General features: G+C 45.2%; 1 protein-coding gene across 1 annotated transcript in view; it reads left to right on the top strand.

The window, feature by feature from the left end:
* The window catches only part of Tmem154 (transmembrane protein 154), a 53434-nt gene that overhangs the window by 17155 nt on the left and 23031 nt on the right, over positions 1-13248 (top strand). Inside the window, exons 5-6 of the mRNA XM_013522865.1 lie at positions 10883-11140; positions 11232-11270. Of these exons, the coding sequence (XP_013378319.1) occupies positions 10883-11140; positions 11232-11270 (297 nt within the window). The remainder of the gene's footprint in view (positions 1-10882; positions 11141-11231; positions 11271-13248) is intronic.

The raw sequence follows: 13248 nt of genomic DNA, 5'->3' as shown, positions 1-13248 counted from the left end.
GCCTTCACAGTGTGCTATACCCCAGCCCTTAAAAAAAATTTTTTTTTGAAACACAGTCTTAAGTCACAAGTTTTCTAAGCTGGTCTTGAACTTGTGATCTTCCTACTTCAGCCTCCTGAGTAGCTGGGGTTCAACGCCCTGTGTATCACGCCCTACTATTACAGGGTCACCTAGGAGCTGGTCCTGAGTTCCTTTTTCCCTTGACCTTGCCATATTCCACTCCTAGAGACACTGACTTGAATGTGTGGGCTCTGTGAGCTTAGATCACCGTGCTCTCTGTGCTGGGCTCTCAGCTGCAGCTCCTGCCGCGCCATCTTCACCCGGAAATCCCACAATTCAGTGCGAAGGGCCGTTCTCTCGGAAGACTTCCGGAATCTCAGCCCAGCCCCAGTACATCCTTTCCCGTGCCCACACCACCCTCTGTTACATACATGCTATGGCTTTTGTTAGTTTGCCTTATAGTTAGCCAGCCATTCTCCTGACTTCTACCCCTGCTCTCATTCATCTTTGTATCTCAAGATTCAGAAGAGTGCCTAGCACGTAAGCAGCTTAAGACAAAAGTGTGACGACTGGTGGCCTGGATGAATGAATGGCATGACGTTTATCTTAAACCCCAAGATTTACTTGTATTCAAGAGATCTTAGTAATTGAAATGCTGAAATCATTTTTTTTTTTATTTTTTTATTTTTGAGACAGGTTCTAGCTATGCAGTTCAGGCTGGTCTTGAGCTCACGTTGTAGCCCAGGCTGTCCTCTAACTCACGAAAATCCTCCTGCCTCAGCCTCCCGAGTGCTGGGATTACAGGCGTGCGCCACAGCAGGAACATCTTCATGAGTTTGAGACCAGTCTGGGATACAAAGTGAGCTCAAGGCCAGCCTGAACTTCATAGCAAGACCCTGTCTCAAAAGAGACAAAAAAATATTGTAATACCTGAATAAATGTGATTTTTAGTTAACTCAGTTTTACAATTTTATTCCAGAATGTCACTAATTGGCCAGGTGTGATAGTGCTCACCTGTAATCCCAGCACTCTGGGAAGCTGAGGGAGGGGGATGGCAAGTTGGAGCCCAGCCTGGGCAATTCAGTGACTTAGTGAGACCCTGACTCAAAAAATTTTTTTAAAAAGCTTGGGATGTAGCTCAGTGTGAAGGCCCTAGGTTCGTTCTCCAGTCCCTCCCTCCCTCCCCCCCCTCTCTCTCTGTCTCTGTCTCTGTCTCTCTCTCTCTCACACACACACACATTAGCTAACTATCCCAAATCTTTTGATGTCTGAATTAAAAGATAGTTTTCTGTAGCCTCAAACCAAAACAATTATTGCTCCTTCCATGTTCTTGTAGGGCATACTATGCAGCTTCTGAGCAAGCACACTTATCCTTCCTTCTTCTAAACAGAATATATATATATCTTCAGTGGCATGATAATTTGTGGGAAGGACAGGTAGTTTTAGGCATTTGAAGGAGACATTTGAAAGGAAAACAGAAGGAATACAAGGCCCTAGGCTTTAGTCCAGTCAGTGCTGATTAGAAAACTTGAAAAAGAAGTAAAATTTATGCAACAGAAAACTAATAGGAAAGTCTGCCTCCCCTGGTGAGGATAAGACACAAACATTTCCTGAATAATTAAAGAAAGTGAGTGCAAAGAAGAGTCATCTACCAGAGCAGTTTCTGGGTGTTATCTTTGTTCTGTATTTTTTCCCCTCAAAGTTAAACCATTACCCAGGTTTGATTTTGGAATTTTTCTGTTTCATATGAATTAAAGCCATCTTCTTCATTTTCTGCTTCCTCTCGTCATTGTAATTTTCAGAACCGTGATCCCAGTGTTCACCATGGTTTGCTGACATGTTTTTTTTCCCCCTGACAACACTAAGTTCATTCATTTAAAAAGTAATTTGTTCTTTTTTGGATTTTTTTGTTTGTTTTTTTGATTTTTTGGTTTTTGAAACAAGGTCTCACTATATAGTTCAGGCTAGCTTTGAATTCACTGTGTAGTGCAGGCACTATCATGGTGCTTAGAAGTCCTCCATCCTAGTGGCACACTCCTCACGTGGCTCAGCACATGCTCAGGATTGCCGAGAGAACAACCATGGGCAAAAGACAAACTCAACAGTACCTGGTAGATGTGCACTGTGATGAACTGAGAGAACAGGAAACCAGATAAGATAAGGCCCGCTTCCCCCGTGGCTTTGGAACCCCCACCATTTGTCCAGGAAGAACGACAAGGAGGTCACATCCCCAGATATCCTCCAATACCTGCTGACGCTGATGCCCAATAAGTGAGAATAATAAGTATAATCATTACATGCAAAATAAATGAAATTATTTGGTCAGTTTACTATGGGATGACCCCAGGACAGGGCATCATCAGCACAATTTGGGAATTTCTTTGAAACCCAGACTCTCAGGCCTCTTCTCAGGCCTACTCCCTCAGAAACTCTGAGAGCAGCTTCCAACAATCTGTGAGTTGAGGTGCCTTCAGGATACCGCAGGACAGGCTAAGGTTTGAGGTCCACCGGCTTAACTGCCAAGCTCTTGTATCAGTAGAATCTCCTTGGCAGACGCAGATTTTTAATTCTAGCCTGAACCTCTCTTATACAGACTTTTTCAGAAAGATGTGATTGTCACGGGCCTCTATCAACATACCCTGGCCAGAATCTCCAGGTGTTCCAGGCTTCTGATAATTTTTAAGCTGCTGTGCTCTCGGTAGCTGTGAGACCAGCCTTTGACATGCAGTATCCTGATGTCGGATTCTTCTCAAATTCACCAGAAAGGAGTGGAGAGAACAAGAGAGCAGAATGGACGTGTTGGGCTGGCCCAGGGGACTAGAAGTGTGTGTAGGGGGGGCACTCAAACTTGGTTGCACCCTGGAATCACTGCAGAGCTATAAAAAGTATGGTGGCCCGGGCTCTACCCCGGATATTGATATGATAGGTTGGGGGTGTGGTCTGCAGGTCAGTATTATTAACAGATTCCCAGCTGATGCAGATATGCTGCTAAATCTAAGAACCACTGGAGTACACCTTGGTTTGTTTTATATTTCCTCCTTTTATCATTAACCATGCTTTTTGCTAGTATAGGAATAGGGAGGATAAAATGTACTTGGGTTTGGTTTTCTGAACATCATGAAATTTATATAAGGTCAATTACTCTATAGAAAAGAGAGAGAATGGTTGACACTTAATGTGTATTTTTAAATTTTTCCTGTCTTAATTATAAAAGTTTAAATAACGTGGGCATTGCGTATACATAATTCATGAGTGAAAGAATGAGGCATCTGATTGAGGGACATGGTATCTCAGTTTAATGACTGTGTTAGCTTTCCTATTACTGGGACAAAATATCTGACACCCACAATTTAAAGGAAAAGAGGTTTATTTGGCTCACAGTTTCAGAGGGTTGAATCCATGGTCAGCTGACTCCAAGGAAGAAACGGTACGGTGGAAGGGCATGACAGAGTAAAGCTGCTCAACCTATTGCAGCCAGGAAGCAGAGACAGAAGGAAGTGCCAGAGGGACAGACAGCCATCTCCTCCAACTGGGGCCCACTTTCTAACAGCGCATTCATGCGTGAATTCATCAAAAAATCAATACACTGAGGAGTATAGCACTCTCATGATCCAATTAACTTCCAAAAGCCCAACCTCAGAACACATGAGAATTTGGGGGGGAGACATTGTAGATCTAAACCATAACAAGCAAAATTCTCTTATTATTGCCTTATTTCACATTGAATTAGCATAGCAATTTGTTTTATATATATATATATATATTATATAGATATATGATTTTTTGTAATGTTAAAAGCTAGAGGGCTGGGAGTGTATCTCAGTGGTAGACCATGTGGTTAGCATGAGTGGGGTCCTGGGTTCTGTCCCTAACACCATAAAAATAAACAAATAGTCTTCATTTCCTGGTCTTAGCACCAAAATATAATGCCAAACAAACCAAAGAAAAACTGGAGCTTGATGAAACACTCTTTCCACTTTCAGAAAGAAAGAAAAAAAAAAAGAAAGGAAGGAAGAAAGAAAGAAGGAGAAATTTGCTAGTTTGCTTTATTAAGAAGCAAAGTCATTCCCACTTAGGGACAATACTCAGAACAGTAGAAAAAGGAGCTACCTGTGGCTCAGCTGCTGGAATAACTACCCAGAAGGTCCTTGCCAGCTGTGTGAACTGTGAGTTCAAGCTGTGTTTGCATGGATACTGTTAAACATTTGTAAGTGACTGCTCTGCACACCATGCACTCGATTACCTGATTTTAGGATCAGCAGTCAGGTGCAGTATTGTAGCTTGGTTTCACTGTCACATGACCACCCTTCTGTCCTACTTACTTTTCTCATTACCGAGACAAAATACCAACAGCCAAATTTAAAGGAGGAAAGGTTTATTTTGGCTCACAGTTTGTAGAGTTTCCACCTCTGACTCCCTGGCAGGGTGGTATGGAGGAGGGGTACTGCAGAGGAGAAACAGTCCATGGCAGAGCAGGCAGGAGGCAGTAAAGCAGCAGCAAGCACGGAGCAGCAAGCTTGCCATCCTTCTTTTCCCCTTATATTTTACCCAGGATATAAGACTATCGATCGGTGCCGCCTACCCTCGCGGTGGGGCTTCCCATTACCTACACCCAGAACTATGCTAAACCAGTCAGGGACTGATTTAATTATTGCACCTCTAATCCATGTTTACACATTCTTAATTCACATTCACACATAGATGCTAGATTCACACATAGCTGCCTTCAAAAACCCCTACCTATGAGTGCATGAGGCTTTGGGGATTGAACTACCTCCCAAACCTTTGTGTTGAACTACCTCCACACCCCTGTTTTCACTGCCTGCTTGGAAAAATGGTCTCACTAAGCTGCAAATCTCCCAGGCTGGGTTCAAACTTGCAGCGTTTCACCTGCGATTACAGACATGTGCCACCATAGCCAGCTTCTAATGCTATGTGATCTGAGCAGAGGGAGGAATGGCAAATTCCCAGGGGAAATTGGTGTGGGGGTCCCTAGAGTTAACTACTTCGGGCTACCCAAACCAGCCAGCTTCTGTTAGACCTGCAGCCAGGTGTGTCTCTCACAGGGGATCTGCACTATCTTCAGTGTTTCTTCTACTTTCCTGCACTCCTCCTTGCCTCTGTCTCCACTCTCACTCTGTAGCATTTCTCTCTTTTTCTTTGTCAGCCTCTTCAGTTTTACACCAGTCCCTCCCCACGTTGTACTCTGAAATATGAAACTCCAGTGGTGCAACCGGTTAGCGCACAGTACTTGTATACTCTGAAATATGCCCAAATTTAGAAAGAAGGTTCAACTATGAAATGAGGAAGTTGAGCCAGGCAGATGGAGCTGGGGATCAGCAGAGTAAGAGATAAGTATAAAGATGGGGAAGCCCTGGGGGCTGGGGGTTTAGCTCAGTGGCACAGCGCCTGCCTGGCAAGCGCAAGGTCATGAGTTCAATCCCCGGTACTGGAAAAAAAAAAAAAGAAGATGGGGAACAAAACTCAATGAAAAATAAAGGAAGTAAATATCAAATATGCTAGCATCCCAGCATGTGTGCGGCCGTTTAGGGCTTAGAAAGCAGCTTCACATTTGTTATTTCACTTGGTTTCATATTAACACTGTGGAAGAGGCAGATCAGAAGGCTTAACTTCTGGAAATGGAAGGAGGCTAAACTCTTAGGAAATGGAAGTTTCTGGAAGGGAAAGGATTCTTCCCAGGCCATGTGGCTGGAAAGGCAGCAACAGGTCTTGAGGCTGCCCTTCTGGATTCAGATCCCGTCCTCCTGTGTAGCGCCATGGCTGTGTCACAGTACACTCTGCAGGGCTCCTCTGTGGACACCTTTCCTGAAAGCAAGTTCTGCACTCCTCCGTGTTGGTCCTAGGCCGAAGAAGTGTAAGGGTTGGCAGTCAGGTGGGATCAGCGTAGGATGCTCCACAGGGGGCCTTATCAAGCGTTTCTTAGAGAAGGCTGCAGCTCACAAAGGGGTGTGAGGCTGCACTGTAGTTTCAGGGGTCCCCAGATGCATTGTGGTTAGCCATGGGAGGAGCCGCTGTCATACTTCGGGGGTCATTCTTAGTGGTCTGATCTCAACTTCCCCAGAACAACCCTAGCCCAGTCCTCACACAGTGAGAGTCAGAGAAGATCTGGGGGTGCAGAGTCTAATGCCAGAGGAGGAAAGTTGAAAACACTGCATTTCAGCCACAAGAGTTTATGCAAGAAAGAATCAGTTCCCCCTCCTAAGGCTGGGGAACTGAGTGGGTGGACATAGACTCAAATCGGGAACCCAGTGTCAACGGTAGGAGGAAGAAATTCAGAGGTGGATACAACCGAGATGGAAGCCAAGGAGGAGTTGTAGTCACCACAGCTGGGCAGGTCGGGGGAGCCAGCAGAAGGCAGCCAGCTGGGCTGGGGGTGTCTTGGGGAAGTTTTAAATTTTGCTACCATTTGTGTTTAAAACAATTAAAGACAGGAAAGTATGTGTATGTGTGTGTGTGTGTGTGTGTGTGTGTGTGTGTGTGTGTGTATGTGCACACGTGCCCACGTAGGGCTCCCCTGGAAGGCAGCAGAAACAGTGGTTACCCTGGGGGAAGGAAACTGGGTTACGGGGGGAAGGGTGGCCGTGAAACTTCCCTTCTGAGCTCAGCACCATGTGCGCCGTATGTCACCTGTTCAAAAATTGTAATTAAAGCAGGATAAATACCATGGACTCAACCAAGAGGTGTGAAAATACATAGGGCCTTGAAGTCACCCTTCAGCCATAGAGACTGGAGCAGTAAACAATAAAGGAGAAAGGATTTTTCCAAATTTACAAAGCTACTAAATTATAGAGGCATGAGAAGAGGTCCTGTCTATCCTTTGGCACCAATGCTTGAAGGAATGCAGCTGCAAAACCCTGCATTACCTCGGTACAACTAACTTCCTCCCTGCCTCCCTGCCTCCCTCCCTCCCTCCTTACCTGCCTCCTTCCCTTCCTTCCTTCCTTCCCTCCTTCTTTCCTCCCTCCTTTCCTTCCTTCCTTCCTCCCTCCCTTCCTCCCTTCCTCCCTCCCTGCTTGTCTCTCCTCTCCTCTTCTCCCTTTCCCTCCCCTGTCTCTGTCTCTGTCTCTGTCTGTCTGTCTGTCTGTCTCTCTGTCTCTCTTGATCTGGTCTCACAATGTCACCAAGGCTGGTCTGGAACTCCTGGGCTTAAGTGGTCCTCCTCCCTCAGCCTCCTAAGTAGCTGAGACTACAGGTACGTGCCACCACACCTGACTCATAGGTGTAGAACTTAACCCAAAAGACAAGACTTTACCCGAGACAAAGACATGGAAGACTCCTTTGTAAAATGAAGACAATAAAGTTGTTAAGAGGATTAAATTAGATAATGCGTGTTCATCCTAGTGCCTAGCACAGCGTTAAGTGTTCTGTCAATGGCAGTTATTGTCATTTATTCTTCTGTGCCCCTCTGGAGTATGGAGTTGAAGTTGGCTGGGGAAGGGGCTTGAGGGCAGCTGTCATAGGAGTCTGTGGAAGTGAAGGCTTGCAGGATAAAGGGAAAAAACAGAGAGAGAGAGAGAGAGAGAGAGAGAGAGAGAGAGAGAGAGAGAGAGAGAATTCTTAATTCTCACTTATTTAAATAGCCACGAGAGAATCTGAAAGAGTAAATGATGCTTAATATAGAAAGTGCATGTGAGGGTGTACGTGTGAGGATGTGTATCTGAGAGAATTTCCGGCCCTTTTAACTCCACAATGCTACCAGGGGCCACCTGTGACCAGCATTGTCTCATGCTGAAAAATAACTGTACACAGCCCGGAACCCTTTGGGAACACTCCTTTCCTTTTCTCTTTCGTTCCCGGCGGTCAGCACGCCCTCACTGTTCCTGACAGCTGAGTTCATTGCCTCTTTTTTCTTTTCCTGGGGCTGTGGGTCAAGTGGGGACTCAGTGTTCTACCGGGAAATTGATCCACTTCCCTGAGAGACGTGCAGAAACGGTGTCTTTCTGAGGGAGGCACCTTAGCAAAAGCCCTGACAATGCTGAAGTCTCTGGAGCCATTCTCTCACTTTCCCCCAGCCCCGGCTCATGCCCGAAAGAAATCTCCCAGAGGCAGAGCACAGGGTCCCCTCTCAGGGTCCCCACGGACTTCACGATCTGCAGGCCCTGCATTGCTCCCCAATTAAGGGAAAACAATGTGAGGTTAAAAACTCAGGTTCTGCACCTAACTGGATCCAAATCTTTACTCTTCCAGGTGAATTCTGTGACCTAGGACAAGTGGTGTGACTTTTTGTCCCAGTGTCCATCTGAAAAGATAGTGGGAACGAAATGAGCTAATATAGGTAAAATGCAGAAATTGATTAAAAGCCACGCCAAGTGTCTTTATGGAGTATGATTTTTAAAAATGTGGTGATAGCAGCTACCAAGTATTATCCAGTGGCAAGGCAGGCAGCCTCGTAAAACAGTGACAGGTGTCCTCATCCATCTTATTTACCGGATCTGGCAGCGTGAAACTCTGGCTTTCCCCCAAAGTCAAAGTGATCGCGGTAAGGAAATGTGTTGAACAGATCCAGAACACCAAGATAGCCTTGACCACGAAACTAAGCACGTTCAGGGAGGAGGACGTCGAGAATCGCTTTAGAAAGTGGTGGGAATGATGGGGTGTGTTCAAAGCAAGAGGGAATATTTTGAGGGAGATAAATGACAATGTACCTTTTACTGTAATAAACTTTAAAAAACACCTTTAAACGTTCACCACATTTTTCAGTCATACCTTGTACAAGTGAAGAATTCAAGGAAGTTATTCTCTGCAGTCTGTTATTGGTCCTGATGATATGGGTGGCATTTATCCGTGTGGTTATCAAGTAGATTCCTGACCCTGTGGGGAGCTACAGCGTTTGTCTGTAACAACCAGAATGATTGGATTGTGTCTATCTTAGTCAGCTCAGCTGCCACAGCCAAATACCACAGCTTGCGTGACTTAAAGAGCACACATATTTCTTATAGTTCTGGAAATAAGTTCAAAATCAAGGTGCTAGCAGCGTCAGTGTCTGGCGAGGGCCTGCCTTGCTCTACCCTCACATTTCGGGGATGCGTGCTGGTCTCTGTCTCTTATGGTCAGGGCACCAACATCGTGAGGTTCCCAGCTTCATCACATCATCCAAGCCCAATCCTGGCCCAAGGCCCCACCCCACTTCCTGTCCACCACCGTCACTTTGGGGGTTAAATCTTAACAGATGAACGTGGACTCACCTTTCCCCTGCCCAGGCCCAACCTGTGCTAAGAGTGCGGCTCAGAGCTGTCGACTTCTCCGTTCACTTTGCACCTTATACCTTAGGAGGAAGAACTTCTGCCTGCGTTGTCACCTGTGCTGTCCTCTGTAGCCTTGAATGTGGGTGACATTTAGTGCATGTATTGTTGTACTGGTTAAGTGAACTTTTCAAAGCAAGATTTCCTCAGAGAATAAGAAAACACCAGCAATATAGTTGAAAATGCAGCAGGTCCCCATCTGAATGGAATGAGCTCCAACCTCCCTCACCATAAGCACAACCCAGCCACAGGGGAGGGAAGGGTTTTTCCGGTGGTTATCAGGCTGGTGGCTCTTTCCTGCCCTGCAGTGAGTCACATCGTGGGCTTTTGTATCATCTGAGGTTCAAACAGAACAAATTTGCTTACATCTTGATAATATGGATAGTTCTACAGGAGTGTTTTTACAAATATTGCTGGAGCTTTCGTATTCTCCAAGGGAACCTTGCTTTGAAAAGTTCACTTTGCCAATAAGATGGGTATTATATTTCTATTTAGAATCCAGAAGAATTTGTCAAATAACCTCAGTGGCTGACTCAGTGCTTTGCAGAGTGTGAGACTTGACACTGAGACCTAAGTAGTTACTCTGAGGTCAAGGAATTCTTTTGCATTTATTAAAAATGAGAACACACGGAGTGGGGATGTAGCTCAGTGGTAGACGGCTTGCCTAGCATGAGTGAGACCCCGGGTTCAATCTCTAGCACCAAAAAATAAAAACAAAACAAAACAGGGACACAGAGTACATTCCTTTTCACCTGCTTTACTTATTTGTTTTGAGTCTGTAGGTGAAACCCAAGATCTTGAGCTCGATGGGCAACTGTTTTAGTCACTTTCATGCAACGCCCACTACTCACAGAAAAGAGAGGGTTATTTTAGCCCACGGTTCCAGCCCACAGTTGCCTGGCTCCTCGGGAGAAATAGGATGGCAGAAGGGCACAGCAGAGCACAAAGTGCTCAATCCGTGGCAGCCTAAAAGCAGAGAGAGGGGAGGAATCACAGCCAAGGGCATGCCCTTCCAGGTCACCCCCCAGTGACCCCGCCAGGCCTGGCTCCTCTCGGCACATTCGGCTATGAGCTCACCAGTGGGTGAATGAACACCCCCGATCCAGTCACCTTCCGAACACATGAAGCTATTGGGGGACATTTGAAATCCAAGCCCTAAGACCAAGTAAGTCCTCTGCCACTGAGCCGCACCCTCAGCCCCATTCCTTTACATCTACATGTGTTAAGTGGCATAAACTTCAGTTTTAATATATATTTACATTTATTCAGAAGTTTTGTTAAAATATCATGGTGCCCTATAGGAATGTCACACAACAGGGCTCGGGGAATTGGTCTGGACACAACAGAGCTGGTGATACCTTTGCTTAAGTGTCCTAGGAATGTGGTCAAGGCCGACCTGCCTGCATTTGGGGGAGCTTTGTCTCTACACTCTGATTCTATGCTCAGTATTCTCCCGGCTTGACCTCCATTTATGTTAAATCAATACGCCGTGTCACACTGAACTGCAAGACGGATCAAGTTTATCAGTGAATGCGTCTGGGACAGATTTAAAAATCACTGGGACCCTAGCATACTAGCTTTGTCTCCACGGCAATTTCATTTCTGTGTGTGTTCTGCAGGTAAAAGTGAAGACTCAGGACTGTCAGGAGATGGTTTCCCAGAAGGTAACAAAACCATTGAAGAGGATACATCAAGCACGTTTATGGTAGTGATCCCGGAAGCGTTTCCTGCAGATACGAATTCTACCCAACTTCCCGAGGATACAAATCAGTTAGAATTTATGTTAATGGTGTTGATCCCATTGATTTTATTGAGCCTCCTTCTTGTATCTGTGGTACTCCTTGCAACATACTATAAAAGAAAGAGAACTAAACAAGGTAAATATTGAGTGTATGCCCACTTTCAGAAAATCGCCTTATGCATTAATGAACAGTCATAAAACAAGAATACTGTTTTTCTTCTATGCAGAGCCCTCTAGCCAAGGATCTCAAAGTGCTTTACAGACATGTAAGTATTGTCCTGATATCTGCTTAGGATTGGGGAAAGATAGGGAGGTGATGTTTGTAAATTAAGCAAAAATAATTATATAAAATACTAAGTGATGAATTGATATATTTCAATGAAATTTCCAGAAGTTAGTAATGTCAAAATGCCACATTCCTCTTTTTTTTTTTTTTTTTTAAGAATGTTTTTGGCCTATATGAAAATTTGGTTTGGATCTATATAGAAATTTAAAATACACGCTGCCATCTTTCTAAGTAATCCAGATAAGTTGTCTTAGTCACTTTCTTCATTGCTAGGACACAATACCCAACACCTGCAACTTAAAGGGGGAGAGGTTTATTTTGGCTCACGGTTTTGGTCCATAGTTGGCTGGCTCCAAGGGAGGTCAGCATGCCAGAAGGGCTTGGCAGAGCAGAGCTGCAGAAGGCATGGTGTACAGGAAGCAGGGAGAAAAGGGAGACGCCGGGGACGGAGATGAACCCTTCCAAGCCACACCTCTAGTGACCACCTCTTCCCCACCTCCTAACAATGTATTTGTATTTAGCGATCAACTCATCCATGGACTAATCCACCTGTCAGTATAGGGCCCCCAGGATCCAATCACTTCCCGAAAGGATTGGGAGTGCATGGGGCTTTGGGAGGACATCTAGTATAAACCGTAATCTTGGCTAAGAGGCCAGTGTCACATCTCCCACTGTGTGAGGAAAGGGTCAGGCTGGTGCAGTGGGTCAGCTTGGGGCTGTGAATGGTCCATCACAGATGCTGCTGTTCCCACACACCTCACATCCCAACTTAATCCCGAAAATGACCAAGTGAAAGGGTGTTCTTGTTCCCATTGCAACCATGCCAGCTTTTATAAGGAGATTCCTAACTGGTGGAGATTACTAATGCTGATCCAGAATCCAGATAAAAAATTCCCAAGGTTAGAAGCTCACTCTGACAGTGTATTTTGTTTTGTTCTAGGGGTGAGTTTGGTTTTTTTTTTTTTTTGGTATCTTTTGGTTTTGGCTTTATTTTTTGTTTGTCTTTTGAGACAGGTATTGGTATGTTGCTCACGCTGGCCTCAAACTCCTGGGCTCAAATGATCCTCCTGCCTCAGCCTTTCCAGGGGAACTCCTTACTCCCTGCTTCCTTCCCCTTCCTCCCCTTCTCCTCTCCCTCCTCTCCCCTCCTCCTCTTTTTGCCCTGCGATAGCTCCGCAGCTGGTCCCCCCAAACACAGTCAAGGGATGGGGGCTGGGAAGGTTGAGGTGTCCAATCACATAGTCCTGCCTTCCCATTTTACATTCAGAAATGGATTTTCCTCTAAATTTTATTGTGCAAGTCTGTCTGTTGGGAAGCCATTGGCATGCACAAATGGGCCTCATCCACAGACATCCTCATCCTCTGTCCCCAGAGCGTGACTTCCCCTAAGGATGCCTCTGTGTCTGGACGAAGCTGCCGCCTCTGTCTGCTTGGCAAACTGCCACCCTGTCCTTCAGCACCCAGGTCTGCTTTTTTATGAAGACTTGAGTAATCATCCCTTGGGGATAATTCCTCACAGCCTCCTCCTTCTGTGCTGTCACAGCTTTGTTCACACTTGTGGTGCACAGACTCAAATTGTCCTGATAAATAGGTGACCTTTTTAGGTCTGTCTTTCTTATTTTACTATGCTCTTATTAAAGGACAAAAGAACCAAGAACTTGTCTTACTTATCTTGTTTGGCAGGGTGGCATTAAGGTTGAGTGTTTGGACTCTGGAACCATACATATTATTTGGTTGCCTTTTGTGCTCCTTAGCTCTATGACCTCTGTGACTCAGTTTCCTCATCTGTAAAATGGGAAAATCCAATGCCTACCTCATAGAATATGAAAATCATATATATATATGAATAGAATCATAGAATATAATGTGTGCTAAATGCTTAAAATAAAAATATACTAGATACATTGCCATTAGTACCTCTCCCACTTCAAAGATGATTACTGTTTTTGCTACTTCCT

The sequence above is a fragment of the Chinchilla lanigera genome, unplaced genomic scaffold (genome assembly GCF_000276665.1).
Source record: "Chinchilla lanigera isolate Chin_1 unplaced genomic scaffold, ChiLan1.0 scaffold00070, whole genome shotgun sequence".
Lineage (NCBI taxonomy): Eukaryota > Metazoa > Chordata > Mammalia > Rodentia > Chinchillidae > Chinchilla > Chinchilla lanigera.
Note: the sequence above shows the minus strand (reverse complement) of the source record. Positions and strands in the feature narration are given on the sequence as shown.